The sequence below is a fragment of the Lampris incognitus genome, chromosome 3, assembly GCF_029633865.1.
Source record: "Lampris incognitus isolate fLamInc1 chromosome 3, fLamInc1.hap2, whole genome shotgun sequence".
Classification (NCBI taxonomy): domain Eukaryota; kingdom Metazoa; phylum Chordata; class Actinopteri; order Lampriformes; family Lampridae; genus Lampris; species Lampris incognitus.
The window spans coordinates 58014894-58036159 of record NC_079213.1 but is presented as its reverse complement, the minus strand read 5'-3'; the positions used below and the strand labels follow the sequence as shown (position 1 = coordinate 58036159).

Genomic DNA, 21266 nt, shown 5'->3' with positions numbered 1-21266 from the left:
AGCCGCTTGTATCCGCGATCTCACCCTTCGGTCACTACCCAAAGCTCATGACCGTAGGTGAGGGCTGGGACGAAGATTGACTGGTAAATTGAGAGCTTGGCCTTCTGGCTCAGCTCCTTCTTCACCACAACGGTCCGGTACAACGTCCACATTACTGCTGATGCTGCACCAATCCGCCTGTCAATGTCCCGCAACATCCTACCCTCACTCGGGAACAAGACCCCGAGATACTGGAACTCCTTCACTTGAGGCAACAACTCATCCTCAACTCAAACATTTGTAAACGCTTTCATAAGCGTTTACAAATGTTTGATATTTGTTTTTATTTTTACTGTTTTTAATTTTACTCTTATTTGATCTTACTCTTATTCCTACCTTGTCTGGTTTTATGTTTTGTTTTTTTGTGAAGCACTTTGTAACATTGTTTTAGAAAGGTGCTATATAAATAAAATTATTATTATTATTATTATCCCCAACCCGGAGGGAGCAAGCCACCATTTCCCGGTAGAGAACCATGGCCTCAGACTTGGAGGTGCTGACTCTCATCCCAGCCATTTCACGCTCAGCTGCAAACCGCCCCAGTGCGCTGGAGGTCCTGTTCTGATGAAGCCAACCAAACCACATCATCTGCGAAGAGCAGAGGTGCAGTTCTGAGGTTCCCAAAACGGGCACACTCCTCACCTTGGCTGCGCTGTATCACGTAGGTGACGCAAATCTATAACTATTTTTGTGTTTATCTTGACATCGTCTATCATATAATCTCTAATTTCTTTACAGGGAGCAAAACGTTTGAAGAAAAAAACAACTGTTGCATTATCTCCTCTGCAACCATGACTTGTCTCTCCATGTTCAGCGTCCCCCGTCTACTTGTTTTTCATTCTGAGGAGACGCGGGTCTGCTGCCCAGCAAACCGGAAGCGGAATCATTTGCCTGCTTCGCTAAACGACTGATGCTGCGTTCCAGACAACTGGGAAGTTGAGAATTTCCGAGCTCCTCCTAGAAAAAGTACAGTGGAACGCCACTGCAAGGCAGAGCTCCGACCTGTGAAGTCTGAACTCGGGGCAAATCGCGGGGAAGTAGTTTGTCACGGTCAGCCACGTGTCGTTTTTTTGTTGACGTTTGGCGTCGTGCACCTGGAACGCCTTTACGTCGGACGTCGGACCTTTTAACTTAAACCCGACCTCCAACATTGAACGGAACGCAGCATTAGCGCGTACTCAAACTGTCCATGTTTTTATTCTGAAAAGTCGAACCGGAAACGGTTTTGCGGCGCGGTGTCCTGGGTCTTCCTGGGTCATAAACTAACCACCGTGGAACCACGTTTTGGGGCATTTAATCATGTCTCGGTTTAAAAGAGGGGGTAAAACGGATTCGTTGTCCGGGTTCAGGGCGGACACACAGCCCACAGTTCCGGCCGGGCTGCTGAAGGCGGCGAGGAAGAGCGGTCAGCTCAACCTGACGGGACGCGGGCTGACAGAGGGTAAAGTTAGAAACACCAGTCAGGCTTTACTACTAGATCTACCTTTCTTTGCTGAACCACCACAGCCACGGTTCCCCCTGCACACCCCGACACCACAGACCCGCAGAGAACCTGCTCAGCTTTCTTCTAACTATGCTGAATAAAACTAGCCTTAGCTAAACTAGCTAAACCAGGGAGTGGTCCGCTGTTTTTCCGATTGGGGTTCGACTGTTTTCGAACGTGTGTTTAACGATACGTGGTTGTGTTACTTTATCATTATTATTGTCATTGTTGTTATTATCATTAGAGAATTGCTGTCATTATTATTTGTAATTTAGCATACCGTAATGACAAGACGTGTGGACCACAGTAACCTAGCCCTACAGCAGTGGTTCTCAAACTTTTCCTGTCATGCCCCCCCGCCATCCGTCCATCCATCTGTCCATCCATCCATCCGTCCGTTATCCAAACCGCCCCAACAAAATGGTGACAAAATGGGCCAAGTTTAACTTTATTTGAATAACATCAAGACATGAACATTATTTTCACTTTTCTTTCAGAAATGTATCTTGTGCAAATAACAAACGCAAGTTCCACTTCAACTTTATCAAACCTGTTTTTGTGACATGTGTCACTAGATTGCTCCATCAGCCTGTGCTTTTTCAAAAACAAACAAAATAAAATTTAAAAAAGCTTTGCTAGAACCATAACAAGAGTAAATAACAAAGGGGGGTCTTAATTTACCCTACCTCAAACACTACTACTGGGCAGCACAGTTAAGAACACTGGTAGCATGGGTAACACAAGATAAGGACACTGGTAGCATGGGTAACACAAGATAAGAACACTGGTAGCATGGGTAACACAAGATAAGGACACTGGTAGCATGGGTAACACAAGATAAGAACACTGGTAGTGTGGGTAACACAAGATAAGAACACTGGTAGCATGTGTAACACAAGATAAGAACACTGGTAGCATGGGTATTGGTAACAGAAGATAAGGATGCAAGGAGTAGAGGTGACAGAGGTGAATGAGTTTAAATACTTGGGGTCAACTGTCCAAAGTAACGGGGAGTGCAGGAGAGAGGTGAAGAAGAGAGTGCAGGCAGGGTGGAGTGGGTGGAGAAGAGTGTCAGGAGTGATTTGTGACAGAAGGGTACCAGCAAGAGTTAAAGGGAAGGTTTACAAGATGGTTGTGAGACCAGCTATGTTGTATGGTTTGGAGACACTGGCACTGATGAAAAGACAGGAGGTGGAGCTGGAGGTGGCAGAGTTGAAGATGCTAAAATTTTAATTGGGAGTGATGAAGAAGGACAGGATTAGGAACGAGTATATTAGAGGGACAGCTCAGGTTGGACAGTTTGGAGACAAAGCAAGAGAGGCAAGATTGAGATGGTTTGGACATGTGTGGAGGAGAGATGCTGGGTATATTGGGAGAAGGATGCTGAATATGGAGCTGCCAGGGAAGAGGAGAAGAGGAAGGCCAAAGAGGAGGTTTATGGATGTGGTGAGGGAGGACATGCAGGTAGCTGGTGTGACAGAGGAAGATGTAGAGGACAGGAAGAGATGGAAATGGATGATCCGCTGTGGCGCCCCCTAAGGGGAGCAGCTGAAAGTAGTAGTAGTAATGTCTGCTGTCAAATTGAATGGGTGCCGAGGTAGTCTTCATTCGGTCTTTGGATAAATCAGCCACACTATTCTGGTCATGTGATTTTAAACATCGGTAAGTACACTACACCGGTGGGCAGGGCTATTTGTTTGATATACAGGAGCTGCTATTGAATCAAGGGGATGATGAAAGTGGCATCGAATTAAAGCTGGAATCCCTAAGATTTTTGCTTTATTCAATCCATTTGAAATGTAATGACATGTGGTGATTATGTTGAACAGTCAATCAATATTACATTAGGACTGCATTTCAGTATAGCTGGATGTAGGAGCCAGAGAGAAGTCTTTTCGGACTACAAACAAATTGTAGCAGCTGTTGCAGCTCATGTGCAGTTAGATCTTCAGGAAATAGTCCACACCCTTGTTAAAATGTGATCCTTTGACTAGAGCTTAAAGCAAGCATTCCAAACTTATTCAGACTACATCATCACATTGTTCTTCAGTCATATTGATTGTCTGTCTGACAGAGGCATTGCCACTTTGGCATCACTTTTCAATCTTTTTTCCTGCTGGAGTGCTTCCTTCACATATGTGTTTGCCGTTGCACCAGTGTTCATCCTACCCAGTTTTAAAAAAATGTAATATTGGTATTTGTAGATTGAAGTGTGTCTTCAACCATGGTGAAGATGACAGTATTACAGCCTGACTCCATGGTCCACATAGATAAGATAACGATTTGTTAATGGAAGGTGTTGCAGGTTGCAGCTTTACAATCAGAAATGAATTAAAACAAGCGATGGTGATTTGAATTGCAATACATTAAATTGTTTGAGTTTCTTGTGCATAAACAAATATCAGGGCAATCAAATGGAAAAATAAAAATATACTTCCACAAGTGCTTAAGTCATCTTTAGTCATTTTGCTGTTCTTGGCTTGTCAGTATTTGTGTAACTTGAGTATTCTCACTCAGTCCCTCAGAATGTGTATCGTCTGAACATTGACACACCAGAAGAAGCTAATCAGAATCTGTCGTTTGGAGGATCCGATCGCTGGTGGGAACAAACTGACCTTGTTAAACTGCTGCTGGCATCCAATCAGCTGACAACACTTTCTGAAGACATCAGACTACTGCCTGGACTCACTACACTTGATGTAAGTGAAGATATTGCTAGATGTTGTAATAGACGGGGTCCAAGCAAAATATGCAATTTCTTCAAAGATGTGAAACCTACGGCAATAATGAGTAGAGTTCCATAATGTTCTTGTTATAAGCTTGTAGAGTTGGATGGATAGATGGATAGAAAGGGGATGGAAATGGCATGAAAGTTTGGTGCGTCTCAGAAATATTTGGTGGTCTTACTTTCCAAGGTCTTTTGCAACTGTTATCAGGGAATGTACTTGTCAGAACCTTGTCAGAGTGGCCAGTAAAGTCATCTAGAGGAATCAGGCCCAGTTCATAGAAATTTGCAACAGGCAGGTGCTAAGGAAAGCCTATGACATCTGAGACTGTCTGGACCACCCCCTACAGAGGGAGTGTGAGTTCCTACCTTCAGGTCAAGGGTACAGAGTTCCTTCATACAGGACAAAGAGATTTGGGGCCTCCTTTGTCTGCTCAACCATTGATAAGCTGAATTTGCACACCTGGCGTCTTTGTGATATTTTGCACATTTCTCCTTAGATGATCTCTGTACATGTGTTGCTGTGAAATTGCTATGCGCCGTATGTGTTGTGGTGTAATTGTCTGTGGTTGTCTGTTGACGTGATGCTTTATGTGATATGTTATGGTAAATTACAAAGGAGATCAGAGTGGCAAATAAGTGCTACTCTGAAAAGTTGATAAACAGGTTTCCTGCCAACGACCCAGCATCAGTCCGGAGAGGATGGAAAGACATTACCAACTACAGGAGATCATCCCCCACACTGCAGGGAACCATCAACTTGCTGAAGATCTAAATGGGTTTTACTGCAGGTTTGAAAAGCAAACTTTCACACCCCTCCCTCTCTCTGGCCACAACACCCAAACAATTGCACTCCCTGCCAGCCACTCTCCCTTTCCCCCCAAACCCCCATCTGCACTCAGGATCTGTGTTGAGGACGTGTGGCAGCTCTTCCAGGGACAGAAAACCAAGAAGGCAACCAGGCCCGGGTGACGTCTCACCCTCCTATCTGAAAGTCTGTGCTGACCAGCTGGCCCCCATTTTCACACTGATCTCCAATAGATCACTAGAGTTGCGTGAAGTCCCCTCCTTCAAGAGTGCCACTATCATCCCGGTCCCAAAGAAACCCCGTATCACAGGATTAAATGACTACAGGCCCATTGCACTAATGTCTTTGGCCATGAAATCCTTCGAGAGACTGGTGTTGGCCCACCTGAAGGAAATCATAGGCCCCCCGCTCGACCTCTTGCTGTTTACTTACCAAGCAAACAGGTCAGTGGAGGATGCAGTCAACATAGGATTGCACTACATCTTCCAACACCTCGATTCCTCAGGGACATGCGCAAGAGACCAGTATGTGGACTTCAGCTCAGCGTTCAACACGATTCTCCCAGATATTGTCCACGTAAAGCTCACCTGGCTCACTGTTCCAGGCCCCATCTGCCAGTTGATTAAAATCTTCCTGACAAGACAGGAGGCAGCTGATGAGGCTGGGGAAAATCACATTCAGCACCCAGACAATCAGCACTGGCGCCACCCCCAGGGATGTGTGCTGTCCCCGCTACTCTTCTCCCTCTGCACAAATGACTGCACCTCAGGTGACTCGTCTGTTAAACTCCTGAAGTTTGCGGACGACACAACTATCCATGGCTTTATCCAGGATGGTGACAAGTCTGTATATAGATGGGAGGCTGATCAGCTGGCCTCTGGTGTGGCCATAACAGCCTGGAGCTCAACATGCTCAAAAACAGTGGAGATGGACTTCAGGAGGAGCCCCCCAACACTCCCCCCCCCATACTCAACAGATCGGTGTCTGTGGTGAAAACCTACAGATTTCTGGGTTCCACAGTCTCCCAGGACATAGGGTAGGCATCCAACATAGACACAATCATCAAAAAAGCCCAGCAGAGGATGTACTTTCTCTGCCAGCTCAGGAAGTTCAACCTGCTTCAGGAGCTGCTGATTCAGTTCTACACTGCAATAATCCAGTCTGTCCTCTGCACATCCATCACTGTCTGGTTTAGATCGGCCTCCAAACAAGACAGGGACAGACTAAAATGGACAAATAGGTCTGCAGAGAAAATCATTGATTCTAACCTGCCCTCCATTCAGGACTTATAAACCTCCAGAGTCAGAAAACGGGCAGGCAACATCACTGCAGCCCCATCACACCCTGGTCACAACCTGTTCCAACTCCTCCCTTCTGGTAGGTGCTACAGAGTACTGTACCCCAAAACAACCAAGATATAAAAACTTTCTTTCTGCGGGCTGTCATTCAAATGAATGCTTAACATTGTCAGATAAATCCAAATGCAATGATTAGTGGGAGAAACGTTTCATCATTCATCCTCACACTGTTCACCATTTGGTTTCCCTGATGACTTTGTCAGTCTCAACTGACTGCAGGTATCCCTCAACCTTATAAACAGCCCAGTTGCATAGCGACCGAAACAACAATTATTTTCATATGCAAATAGGTGTGACGATTAACTAGTTTCAATGGCCATGTGTACTATTCACAAAGGATTGGAGAATGCTATGATTGCAATTGCAATCATAGCATTCTAAGATGGCAACAGATGTACTCTTAATCCCCCCCCCCGCCCTCCCCGGTTCAGGGATGGTCATTCTCTCTTCACATAGGTGGCCTCTTTGATTTGCTGTTCAAACCAGCGTTCCTCCCTATCAAGGATATGCACATCCTCATCTGTGAAAGAGTGGCCACTGGCCTGTAGATGGTTGTAGACTGTGGAGTCCTGGCCTGATGTGTTGTTGTGCCATCCTCTTGGCCAGCATCTGTTTGGTTTCCCTGATGTACAAATAATGGCAATCCTCCTGGCACTTAACAGCATACATTATATTTCTCCGTTTGTGCTGGGGGACCCAATCCTTGGGTGGACCAACTTCTGGCTCCCGTTAGGAGTCGCCACAGTGAATCATCCACTTCCATCTCTTCCTGTCCTTTGCATCTTCCTCTGTTACACCAACCACGTGCTTGTCCTCCCTCACCACATCCACAAACCTTCTCTGGCCTTTCTCTTTTCCGCTTGCTTGCCACCTCCATCATCTCCATCCTTCTCCTAATATACCCAGCATCTCTCCTCCATACATGTCCAAACCATCTCAATGCCACGCCTTGGTTGGTCTCCAAACCGTCCAACCTGAGCTGTCCCTCTAATATACTCATTCCTAATCCTGTCCTTCTTCGTCACTCCCAATGAAAATCATAGCATCTTCATCTCTGCCACCTCCAACTCCACCTCCAAACAGTGCCCCCCTCTCCAATCCATACAACATGGTTGGTCTCACTGTCATCTTGTAAACCTTCCCTTTTAATCTTGCTGGTACCTTTTTGTTGCAAAGCACTCCTAAAACTCTTCTCCTCCCATTTCACCCTGCCTGCACTTTATTATTCACCTCTTCTGCACTCCCAGTTACTTTAAACAGTTGACCCCAAGTATTTAAACTCATCCTCCTTCGCCACCTCTACTCCTTGCATCCTCACCATTCCACTGTCCTCTCTCTTGTTCACACACATGTATTCTGTCTTGCTCCTACTGACTTTCATTCTTCTTCTCTCCAGTGCATACCTCCACCTCTCCAGGCTCTCTTCAGCCTGCACCCTACTCTCGCTACAGATCACAATGTCATCCACAAACACCATAGTTCATGGAGACTCCTGTCTGATCTCGGCCATCAACTTGTCCATCCTGTGATGGCCACCACCATAGTCCCTCAATAGTGATTCTAAACATGGAAAGTTTATTATATGGTATTGCATAAAACACCAAGAGAACATATGATTAAACAGTAATCATTCTACCACATTAAATACTCATCCAAATGATATTCCTAACTACATACTAGCAAGATGAGCTCCTATACTATTAGTAGATGATCAGAATGAAAATAAATCTTATGAGATGACTAACTGAGTAACATAATATAATTATAATAACAATAATAATAATCATTACATTTATATAGCTCTTTTGTAGACACCCAGAGCGCTTCATATTGAAGGGGGTAACTCACCTCAACCACCAACAATGTGTAGCACCACCTGGGTGATGCATGGCAGCCATTTTGCAGCGGAACGCTCACTACACATCAGTTTGAGAGGGAGGAATCATTGAGTCAATTACATAGGGGATGATTAGGTGGCCAGATGGAGAGAGCCAGGTTGGGAATTTTGCCAGGACACCGGGGAACCCCCTACTTCTAGTGATAAATGCCATGGCATCTTTAGTGACCACAGTGAGTCAGGACCTTGGTTTAACATCTCATGTGAAGGATGGCATCTCCTACAGCATAGTGTCCGCTGTCACTGCACTGGGGCATTAGGATTTTGATATTTGTTGTTTTTATTAGGACCAGAGGGAAGACTGCCCCCTACTGGCCCACCAACACTACTTCCGGCAGCAACTCAGTTTTCTCGTGAGGTCTCCCATCCAAGTACTAGTCAAGCCCAGACCTGCTCAGCTTCCGTCATTTGGCAGAGCCAGGGTACATGTGGTATGGCTATCCGCCTTGGGTGACCCTATCATTAGCCAAGCTCCAGATGGTATAGCTCTTGGGAACATTGTTACAAGCAAGCTTCTCCGCCACGGCAAGGTGGCGATCCAGGAGAAGATTGCCACAAGGCTTTGTGTTTTGGTGTCATGATTGTGCATTGAATGAGGAAGAAGTTGCACAGCTTTAATCTCAATTTCTTTCCAAAACCCATGTTAATTTAGTGGCAGAACAATGTCAAGACAGAGCTCAGATTTTGAGATTTTTTTTTGTTTTTTGTTTTTTTGTTACTTAACCACCAGCTGGGGTTTCGGTGTTGGCAGCTGCTGACTGTACCAACTCACCAGGTGCAGGATGGAATTCACCTGTTGAGCACCTTTGGAATGTGCCTATGGTAGCAGCCGAGGTGTTCAGCAGTAATACCAGCAACAGCAGGCTGAACATCAAGCTGACCAAACAAATGGGGCTTTAGCGCCAGCTATTGCTAATGTTGATCATGCAGCATCAAGGTCTTACCCAAAGATTCATTAGATTGCTGTGGCTTGATGATTTGTTATATCAAAACATTGAGCACAATCAAATTATTGGGGGACTGTGAAGATCATTTGTACCACATTTGGTAAAAGATTGGGCCTAGTTTGTAGGAGGAGAAGCAAAAAGACTTTTGGAAGAAAATTTTACAAATTGCAGAAAAATCTAGTCAGAAAAGGCATGGCCTCTATGGACAGAATTTTGGGTGTAGGGGAAATGTTTGGCAAGCTAGTGCTAAAATGTATGGCTGTGGAAAATAAGGTACATATGCGTGATGTGCACTTGTGTACAAAATGTGATCCCTGTGGGAAGTGCAGTCTCTGAGATTCATATAGTTTTTGAAGAGAAAAAATATTGTCAGAACAATTTCAATAGATAGGGGTTCAGGGAACCCTATGAGAATGATAATCCTAACGATAACAATAGTTTTTCTATGTGATTACTACGTCCTTGGACCCCTAATAAAAATCCTAACAGTAACAATGGAGTTTCTACGTGCTTACTACATGGTTGGACCCCTAATAAAAACCCTAACAGTAACAATAGGGTTCCAGCACTTTGTGCTTGGGCTCCCAACGATCCAAACAAAAACAATAGGGTTGCAAAACAACATGCTTGAACTCCTAAATATAGGATTCCAGCTCTTAGTGCTTGGACCCCTAATTAACTAAAACATTTCCTGATTAAGAAAATAAGTAATGACCCAGTTTAATAAGCATGGTATTGCTAATAAAGCGATGTATTAATTACTGGTATCTGCACGCATTTGCACACACCCTCAGGGAAGCAGTTATGAGAAGTTGAAATGAAATGAAAGTTTGTTTATTTTTATTCTTCAGCTTCATGACAACCAACTGAGCACTTTACCCAGTTCTCTGGAAGAACTGAAGCAGCTACAGCAACTACGACTCAGGTAAAGATGGATGCATGCATACAGGCACACACAAATCTACCTGTTGTTAATTTCTGGATATTTACAGTAAACTGAATCTTGATGATCACTGCATATTACATTGCATTCATGGAGAACTAGATAAAATAGAGTTTTATAAGTCTAACTAAAAAGATTTCTGTAAAGCTAGTCAGGGATGGTGTCCACAATGTGTTGCTCATACGCCTGCTTAATATTAGCTCATATTTGCACTATATTTTATACATACACTACCGTTCAAAAGTTTGGGATCACCCAAACAATTTTGTGTTTTCCATGAAAAGTCACACTTATTCACCACCATATGTTGTGAAATGAATAGAAAATAGAGTCAAGACATTGACAAGGTTAGAAATAATGATTTGTATTTGAAATAAGATTTTTTTTTACATCAAACTTTGCTTTCGTCAAAGAATCCTCCATTTGCAGCAATTACAGCATTGCAGACCTTTGGCATTCTAGCTGTTAATTTGTTGAGGTAATCTGGAGAAATTGCACCCCATGCTTCCAGAAGCAGCTCCCACAAGTTGGATTGGTTGGATGGGCACTTCTTTGAGCAGATTGAGTTTCTGGAGCATCACATTTGTGGGGTCAATTAAACGCTCAAAATGGCCAGAAAAAGAGAACTTTCATCTGAAACTCGACAGTCTATTCTTGTTCTTAGAAATGAAGGCTATTCCATGCGAGAAATTGCTAAGAAATTGAAGATTTCCTACACCGGTGTGTACTACTCCCTTCAGAGGACAGCACAAACAGGCTCTAACCAGAGTAGAAAAAGAAGTGGGAGGCCGCGTTGCACAACTGAGCAAGAAGATAAGTACATTAGAGTCTCTAGTTTGAGAAACAGACGCCTCACAGGTCCCCAACTGGCATCTTCATTAAATAGTACCTGTTAGAGCCTGTTTGTGCTGTCCTCTGAAGGGAGTAGTACACACCGGTGTAGGAAATCTTCAATTTCTTAGCAATTTCTCGCATGGAATAGCCTTCATTTCTAAGAACAAGAATAGACTGTCGAGTTTCAGATGAAAGTTCTCTTTTTCTGGCCATTTTGAGCGTTTAATTGACCCCACAAATGTGATGCTCCAGAAACTCAATCTGCTCAAAGAAGTGCCCATCCAACCAATCCAACTTGTGGGAGCTGCTTCTGGAAGCGTGGGGTGCAATTTCTCCAGATTACCTCAACAAATTAACAGCTAGAATGCCAAAGGTCTGCAATGCTGTAATTGCTGCAAATGGAGGATTCTTTGACGAAAGCAAAGTTTGATGTAAAAAAAATCTTATTTCAAATACAAATCATTATTTCTAACCTTGTCAATGTCTTGACTCTATTTTCTATTCATTTCACAACATATGGTGGTGAATAAGTGTGACTTTTCATGGAAAACACGAAATTGTTTGGGTGATCCCAAACTTTTGAACGGTAGTGTACGTACATCTAGTTCTGCATTTTTAACAAACAGAATTCTAAAGTAATGTTTTATGCTATCTTGTTGGTGGGCAGAAGAAGCACAGTATTATGGTCAGACCAACCAAAAAGGGAGGGTCAAGCAATGGAAACCCCTCTAATGGAACCATAGCAAAGGTCTAAGGTTTTGTTCCAGTATGTCAAGCAGGTGACATTTATAGATATTATTCAGTGTTTTCTTTAAGTTACAATGGTTGAAATTACCCTGTGTGACTTTTGGGGCTTCAGTAGAAATGGATCGCAGCTTCTGAGTCAGTCTAAACATAGTTTCAGCCACATATTTGGCATCAGCCTTGGGATGTATATAAGCAATGGTCACTAACAGTTTAGAGGATTCTCTAGGGAAGAAAAACAGCCTTAGAGAAACAGACAGCAATTCAATGTGTGGTAGACACAGCTGTTCACTTGCACACTAATGTTGGCTGATGTACAACCATGAACCTGCTGTGATTTCCCTGTTACCTCATCGTCCCAATCTAGTCAGTGAGGGGCCACCTCAAAGCTCCTGATACCCAAAGTTAAGTCCGAGTCCAGGTCAGTGAGCCAAATTTTTGTGAATGTCATAAGACAGGCATCTCTGTACTCATAAAGGTAATTTATATTTGAGTGCAGCTCATTAATATTGTTCCTCAGAGACTGCACATTTGCCAATATTATTGAAGGGAAAGGGATGTGATTATTCTGGAGTTTCCTCCTAATGCACTGATGAATACTGCCTTTCTTTCTGTATTTCTTGATCAAAGGAAACATTATCCCAGATTTGTTCCTGGTGGTCTAATTATATATTTCCAATTTAATATCTTGCAGCATGCAAGATGCAGTGTTAGTGCAGGAAGAAATGGAAACGGATGATCCGCTGTGGCGACCCCTAACGGGAGCAGCCGAAAGTAGTAGATGCAAGATGCAGTGTTGTCATCCAAGGCCTGAAGATTCCATTTGGTCCCGATCAGACAGAGTGCTTTTTAGCAGCCTGGGATGGCTCTTTGTAATTTTTTTTCTAATGAGAGTCAAGTCAATTTTATTTGTATAGCCCAGTATCATAAATTACAAATTTGCCTCAGGGGGATTTACAGCAACACAGCCTGTCCTTAGACCCTTGCATTGGATAAGGAACAACCCCCTAACAAAACAAAAAAAAACAAAAAAAATTTACAGGGAGAAAAAATAGGAAGAAACCTCAGAGAGAGCAACAGAGGAGGGATCTCTTTCCCAAGACAGACAACATGCAATGATGTTGTGTTTGCACAATTTACACAATACAGCACTGTAAGAGGATAAGAGAATTATAATGGAATTATAAAATATGTGAATATTATGATGAGAAAGATGCCAAGCAGTGTCCAGATGCCATCGGGACAGCCCAGGACCCGAGCCATGCGACCACCATCACCATGTTAAAAGAAAAAGAAAAAAAAGTCACACATCTTAGTGAGAGAAGGATGTAACATTAAAATAGGATAACAAAATTATATGGATTTATAAGATATGTAAAAAGAAAATGTGATGAGGAGGATGCCAAGCAGTGTCCAGGTGGTGACCACCCTCACCATGGAGACCTGGGAGGAGGACAGATTGCACATGCACACAGGGGAGACTCACATTACACCATTCATACACACAGAAGACAAGAAAGGAGAAGACATCATTCAGAGAGAAGACGTGAGAGAAGAGAACAATTTGCAATAGTCAATAGTAGTACACTAATAATCTTGTTGGCAGAACAGTGGTTGGTAAATTCATTGAGACAGAAACCGACCCACCATGCAGTACAGGCTGTGAAGCACTCAACTTAAAGGCAACTAATTGTAGGCTGAGGCAGATAAGTTTTAATTTTGGATTTAAAGGACTCAACAGACTCTGATTGTCTGATGGCAGCAGGCAGGTTATTCCACAAGAACGGGACCCGATAGGAAAAGGCCCTGCCACCAGCTGACTTCTTTTTAACTTTGGGTACACACAGGAGCCCTGTATTTTGAGAGCGATGAGCTCGAAATGGAATGTACAGTTTAAGGAGATCAGACAGGTAAGATGGGGCAAGCCCATTTAGGATTTTATAAGTCAGCAGAAGTACCTTGAAGTCTGATCTAACATGGATATGAAGCCAATGAAGGGAGGCAAGAATTGGTGTAATATGGTCACATTTTCTAGTTTTAGTTAGGATTCTAGCTGCAGCATTCTGAACGATCTGAAGACTTTTAGTACTAGCATGTGGCAAACCTGAAAGCAGAACCTTACAATAATAAAGTCTGGATAAAACAAATGCATGTATTAGAGTTTCTGCATCAGCCATGGACAGGAAAGACCAAATTTGAGCTATATGTCTACTACTACTACTTTCGGCTGCTCCCATTAGGGGTCGCAACAGCGGACCATCCATTTCCATTTCTTCCTGTCTTCTGCATCTTCCTCTGTCACACCAGCCACCTGCATGTCTTCCCTCACCACATCCATAAACTTCCTCTTTGGCCTTCCTCTTTTCCTCTTTCCTGGCAGCTCTATATTCAGCATCCTTCTCCCAATATACCCAGCATCTCTCCTCCACACATGTCCAAGCCATCTAAATCTTGTCTCTCTTGCTTTGGCTCCAAACCGTCCGACTTGAGCGGTCCCTCTAATATAATCATTCCTAATCCTGTCCTTCTTCATCACTCCCAGTGAAAATCTTAGCATCTTCAACTCTGCCACCTCCAGCTCCACCTCCTGTCTTTTCATCAGCGCCAGTGTCTCCAAACCATATAACATAGCTGGTCTCACAACCATCTTGTAAACCTACCCTTTAACTCTTGCTGGTATCCGTCTGTCGCAAATCACTCCTGATACTCTTCTCCACCCACTCCACCCTGCCTGCACTCTCCTCTTCACCTCTCGACTGCACTCCCCATTACTTTGGACAGTTGGCCCCAAGTATTTAAACTCATATGCCTTCGTCACCTCCACTCCTTGCATCCTGACCATTCCACTGTCCTCCCTCTCATTCACACATAGGTATTCTGTCTTGCTCCTACTTACTTTGATTCCTCTTCTCTCCAGTGCATACCTCCACCTTTCCAGGCTCTCCTCAACCTGTACCCTACTCTTGCTACAGATCACAATGTCATCCACGAACATCATCGCCCATGGAGACTCCTGACTGATCTTGTCCATCAACCTTTCCATCACCACTGCAAACAAGAAAGGGCTCAGAGCCGATCCTTGATGTAATCCCACCTCCACCTTGAACCCATCTGTCATTCCAACCGCACACCTCACCACTGTCACACTGCCCTCATACATATCCTGTACCACTCCTACATACTTCTCTGCAACTCCCGACTTCCTCATACAATACCACACCTCCTCTCTCAGCACCCTGTCGTATGCTTTCTCTAAATCCACAAAGAACAAGATAACTCCTTCTGGCCTCCTCTATACTTCTCCATCAACATTCTCAAAGCAAACATCACATCTGTGGTGCTCTTTCCTGGCATGAAACCATACTGCTGCTCGCTAATCGTCACCTCTCCTCTTAACCTAGCTTCTATTACTCTTTCCCAAATCTTCATGCTGTGGCTGATCAACTTTATACCTCTGTAGTTGCTACAGTTCTGCACATTGCCCTTGTTCTTGAAAATCGGTACCAGTATGCTTCTTCTCCACTCCTCAGGCATCCTCCCACTTTCCAAGATCGTGTTAAGCAATCTATTTAAAAACCCCACTGCCATCTCTCCTAAACACCTCCATACCTCCACAGGTATGTCATCAGGACCAACTGCCTTTCCACTCTTCATCCTCTTCATAGCTGCCCTCACTTCCTCCTTGCTAATCCACTGAACTTCCTGATTCACTATCCCTACATCATCCAACCGCCTCTCTCTCTCATTTTCTTCATTCATCAGCCCCTCAAAGTACTCCTTCCACCTTCTCAGCACACTCTCCTCGCTTGTCAGCACATTTCCATCTCTATCCTTGATCACCCTAACTTGCTGCATATCCTTCGCATCTCGGTCCCTCTGTCTAGCCAATCAGTACAAGTCCTTTTCTCCTTCCTTAGTGTCTAACCTGTCATACAACTCACCATACACATTTGCCTTTGCCACCTCTCTCTTTGCTTTACGCTGTGTCTCCTTGTACTCCTGTCTACTTTCTTCATCTCTCTGACTATCCCACTTCTTCTTTGCTAACTTCTTCCTCTGTATAATTTGCTGTACTTCCTCATTCCACCACCAAGTCTCCTTGTCTTCCTTCCTCTGTCCTGATGACACACCAAGTATCTTCCTAGCTGTCTCCCTCACTATTTCTGCAGAGGTTTCCAGCCATCTGGCAACTCTTCACTACCACCCAGTGCCTGTCTTAACTCCTGCCTGAACTCCACACAACAGTCTTCCTTCTTCAACTCCCACCATTTGATCTTCGGCTGTGTCTTCACTCGCTTCCTCTTCTTGGTCTCCAAAGTCATCCTACAGACCACCATCCGATGCTGCCTAGCTACGTTCTCCCCTGTCACCACCTTGCAGTCTCCAATCCCTTTTAGATCGCACCTTCTACATAGGATATAGTCCACCTGTGTGCACTTTCCTCCGCTCTTGTACGTCACCCTGTGTTCCTCCCACTTCTTGAAATATGTATTCACCACAGCCATTTCCACCCTTTTCGCAAAATCCACCACCATCTGTCCTTCCACATTTCTCTCCTTGACTCCATACCTACAAATCACCTCCTCATCACCTCTGTTCCCTTCACCAACATGTCCATTGAAGTCTGCTCCAATCACCACTCTCTCCTCCTTGGATACCCTCTCCACCACGTCGTCCAACTCACTCCAGAATTCTTCTTTCTTGTCCATCTCACACCCAACTTGCGGGGCATATGCACTGATAACATTCAGCAATACACCTTCGATTTCCAGCTTCATACTCATCACTCTGTCTGACACTCTCTTCACTTCCAGCACACTCTGGACATACTCTTCCTTCAGAATTACCCCTACCCCATTTGTCTTCCCATTCACCATGATAGAAGAGTGTGAACCCACATCTGATACTCCTGGCCTTACTCCCCTTCCACCTGGTCTCTTGCACACACAGTATGCCTACTTTTCTTCTTTCCATCATATCAGCCAGCTCTCTCCCTTTACCAGTCATAGTGCCAACATTAAAAGTTCCAACTCTCACTTCCACACGCCTACCTTTCCTCCTCTCTAGTTGCCTCTGGACATGCCTTCTCCTTCGCCCAACAGTAGCATAGTTTCCACCGGCACCCTGCTGGTTAACAGTACCAGTGGAGGTCGTTGGTAACCCGGGCCTCGACCAATCCAGTTTGGAAATCTTATTTATGATCTGCATATTTGATTTGGCAAAGATTTTACGCCGGATGCCCTCCCTGATGCAACCCTCCCCATTTGTCCGGGCTTGGGACCGGCACTAAGAATGCACTGGCTTGTGCCTCTTCAGTGGCTGGGTTAAATTTTAGCTATGTAAGTGAAAAAAGGTAGTCTTGGTGGTTTCTTTAATATGCTTATCAAAGGAAAGGCTGGGATCAAATGTAACACCAAGATTTTTGGCTGCCACCCTTTAGTTGTCAATTGTTATTGTTACTTGATCAAATTGGTGTCTGTCTAGCAGGGCCAATAACCAGCATCTCAATTTTATCCAAATTTAAAAGCAGTAAATTTAGTGACATCAATTTTTTCACATTAGCTAAGCAGGCCTCAAAATTAGTCATTTGAGTATGATCCTCAACCCTTATAGGCACATACAGTTGAGTATCATCAGCATAGCAATGGGAATTTATTCGGCGAAGAGGTGAAATATAGAGAAAAGTAGAGGGCCAAGAACTGAGCCCTGAGGTACTATGCCACGTTTAATGTCAGAGAATGTTGATGTAATATTATTATAGCAGACGCAATGTGTTCTTCCAGATCAGTAGGACTCAAGCCATGATAGAGCTAAGCCAGAGACACCAAAATTGCAATTTATTCTGTCTAATAGTATACAGTGATCAATGGTGTCAAAGACTGCACTGAGGTCCAGTAATAGAAGCACAGAAGTGGAATCAGAGTCCATAGCCAATAGAAGATTGTTCACCACTCTGGTCAGAGCAGTTTCAGTGGAGTGACAGGCCCTGAAAGCCGATTGAAAGGGTTCATGTAGATATTTTTCTTTTATACGGGTCGAAAGGTTTTGATACACAACTCTGTAGTGATTTAGAAAAGAATGAGATATTAGAGAATGGTCGATAGTTATTAAGAGACCCTGGATCAAGGTGTGGTTTTTTTAAGTAGAGGTTTAACCACAGCTGTCTTAAAACTGCTGGGAACCGTGCCAGTAGAAATTAAATTAACATTGTCTACTATTGTAGGTCCCAGGAAAGGCCAGAGGTCTTTAAAAAGTTTTGTTGGTAAAGGGTTATTAGGTACGTTTTTGGTTCAGAAGCTGACATGAGCTTAGTCAATGTATCAAGAGAGATAGTCTCAAAAGCTGCAATAACTGGGACTGTCAGTGACTCATTGTATAGATATGAATTTGGTAAGACAGGATTTGCAGGAGTAGCTGGAGTTGAAGAACTAATTTTGTTTATGATCTCATCAGCCTTATTGCAGAAAAAGTCTAGAAACTCATGGGCCATGAATGGTGAGCAGCTTATAGACGGCTGCTTTATAGTAAGTTTGGGTACAGTGTCAAAGAGAAATCTTGGGTTATGTTTACTAATATTGATCAATTGAGAGAGATATGCTGCTTTTGCAGTAGATAAAGCGCGCTTGAATTTCAATAAACACTCATGCTAAAATAGGTAAAAAAGTTCCAATTTTGATTTTCACCATTTACGTTCCAGTCTCCTGCAGGCCCGTTTAAGAGCATGTGTCTCATTGTTAAACCAGGGTGTAGGCCTCTTTAGTCGCCTAGCTCTGGTAGTGAGAGGTGCAGCTGAATCGACGAGACAAGACAGGGCCACATTTAAGTCATTAGTGAAATTTTCAACAGAGTCAGTCACTACAGTGAAAGGAGCCAAGACTTCAGGCAGCTGCTGGCCAAATGCATCTACAGTGGAGGGACTAATGTGGCAAGTGGCAATTACATCTGTGCTGACATTAACTGGACAGGCCAATAATGCTTCAAATTTGATGAAAAAATGATCTGACAAAGCAGATGTGGTTGGCAAGACATTCAGAACAGACACAGCTATCCCTTAAGATAAAACCAAATCAAGGGTGTTACCACTGCGAGGGGGCGACTCTTGAACAAACTGAGTGAACACAATCTTGGAGTGAAACTATTTTCTCACTGCTTTTGCGTTGTTGAGCACGTCGCGTTTTTGTAGGAGGTGCCTTGAATGCCTCGGGTTAAAAAAACTTCAAGAGCAGAAAAGCACCCGACGTCATTTGCGTTTATTCCCCATTGTCCAGTCGAATTAATTGAGAGGTGGGCCTCCAGTGGGGGTGCTGACAACAAATGGAGACAACATGGATGACAAACTATTAGGGGCTGTTGCTGGATACCTGGAGCTGCATACATATATGCCTTTAACAACTGTATTTACCGTGATCTGAACAAAAACTAACTAGGAAGTTAACTACTTTTACTGAGCCAAAATAAAAAGTACAGATCTGTGAGCTTACTTCACAGCAAAATAACTTGGGCGAAGAACAGGTGATTCGGTGGTTGTCTAGCAACAATTAAAAAAAAAGAAAAAAGAATGCAGCGTGAAGACACAATGCACTGCCTTTTTTGCGCTGCATGTTTTTTCTTTTTAAAATTTTTTTGGTGAAAAACAAAAAAGGCAGTGCATTGTGCCTTACGTTTTGCACCCTGTAAAAACCATTCTGTTTGATTGGGACCTAATACTCCCAGAAGAGTCTCAGGTATACATGATTCTGTCAGTTGTGAATAATGTAGACTCAAGATAAAGTTGACAGCAGTTGCCACCAGAAATTTTCAGAAAATTTCCATTTCTGAATGACAAAAGTAAAATATAAACTTAGAGATATCATAGAAACCATAACAAGACGAGACTCACATATGACGTGCAAACACCTGCTGCCATACGAGCAGCGCCCCCATCGTCTCATAAACAGGATGAGATGGAAATCAAGTTCATCAAGTAACGAACGTGTTTCCAAGGAAATAAATAAAGTTATTGTGTCTGTTATAAAAAACTAGATAAGGTTTAACTTGTGACTACCTTTATGAGATACTTTGAAACACATTGGCTTTCACAGTTTGAAGGGAGCTTTCCGTCATTTTAAGTGATACTGGGCTGAAGTAGCAAGAACTAGCTATATTTTGAAATCATCCTGCAAAAGAACCCACCACCTCACTTCTACTTGAGTGCCTCATGAATGCAAAAGCTGATTGAGATCAAGCAGAATTTATAGAGATGCCAGCTTGCAAAGAAATCTCCTGGCTGGCTGACAAGGAGTGGTTACAGAGGACATTATAGTCATTTACAGGACATTTTCTGTCTCTTTATACTGCAGCTAGAGTGGCCAATGAGACTGGATTTTTATTTTTTTTTCTCAGTGCATCGATTTACTTGACAGCTGTTTGGATGTAGAAAGCTTGACCAAATGTTTTAAAAAGTGTTCTAAATTGACTTCCGGTCTGGATATGGAGTGATAGGCTGCGTGGTTTCGGAGCTCTCGATAGTCAGGAGTGAAAACACCTCGAAAACTCGAATTAATAGGACTAGAAATCACACTGACTGGAACGTAACCGAGGAAAACTCGAATCATTCAGACCAAAAACACGGCGAAACACGAAATGGAGAAATCGCTAGCTAACCGTGAAATGGAGGAAGATGGCGGCCATGACACAGCGCACCTGGCTGAATGCGAGGCGAAGAGGTGCTAGGTTTTAGAAACCATTAGTGAGGAGATACGGGGCTTAAAACGGAATTTAAAACTGCTTTCCGTGAATTTGGAGAAACATCGAGGAACGATGTGAGAGAAGACTTGGAGGCTTTCAAACGAGACATAAACCAGCAGCTCACTGGAGTCGCCGCTGAGCAGCAGCTGCAGAGCGGCAGAGTTAGCGGGGCAGAGGCGCGGATTGAAAAGCTGGAGCAGTGGGCACAGGAAGCAAACAACGCTCTCATCATCTCATTAAAAGAACAAAAAACTCTCCAAGACAAATTAACCGACCTGGAGTCCAGATCGAGAAGAAGCAATCTCCGTATCTATGGAGTTACAGAGGGAGAAGAGGGTGAGTCGGCGGCTAAATTTGTACAAGACCTGCTCAGACGTGAACTTCATTTGTCGGAGGATTTTAATTTCCAAATTCAAAGAGCGCATCGATCACTTGCACAGAAGCCTGCAGACGGAGCCCAGCCGAGACCCATCATTGTGAATTTCCTGGAATTCACCACCAAAGAGAGAGTCATGAGAGAGGTGTGGAAAAAGAAAATACAACTCGGAAGCAGAATATTATCATTCGATCACGGCTACGCGACGGAGGTTGTTCGGAAAAGAAAGGAGTACAACGCTGCTAAAAGAATTCTGAAGGAGAAGGGCGTCCGGTTTCAGACGCCGTTCACCAGGATGAGAATCCACTGGGAGACGGGAATCCGAACCTACAACAGCGCGAGGGAGGTGAGGGATGAAATGGAGAGGCGCGGACTCGCGGAGAAG

At 43.7% G+C, this 21266-nt stretch overlaps 1 protein-coding gene across 2 annotated transcripts in view; it reads left to right on the top strand.

Moving 5' to 3' along the window:
* The first annotated feature begins 1016 nt into the window (after positions 1-1016).
* lrrc40 (leucine rich repeat containing 40) overlaps positions 1017-21266 on the top strand; it is a 174023-nt gene continuing 153773 nt past the window's right edge. For both annotated transcript variants that reach the window (XM_056275813.1, XM_056275812.1), the window contains exons 1-3: positions 1017-1480; positions 4040-4221; positions 10109-10182. In XM_056275813.1, coding sequence (XP_056131788.1) covers positions 1339-1480; positions 4040-4221; positions 10109-10182 — 398 coding nt within the window. In that variant the 5' untranslated portion in view covers positions 1017-1338. The remainder of the gene's footprint in view (positions 1481-4039; positions 4222-10108; positions 10183-21266) is intronic.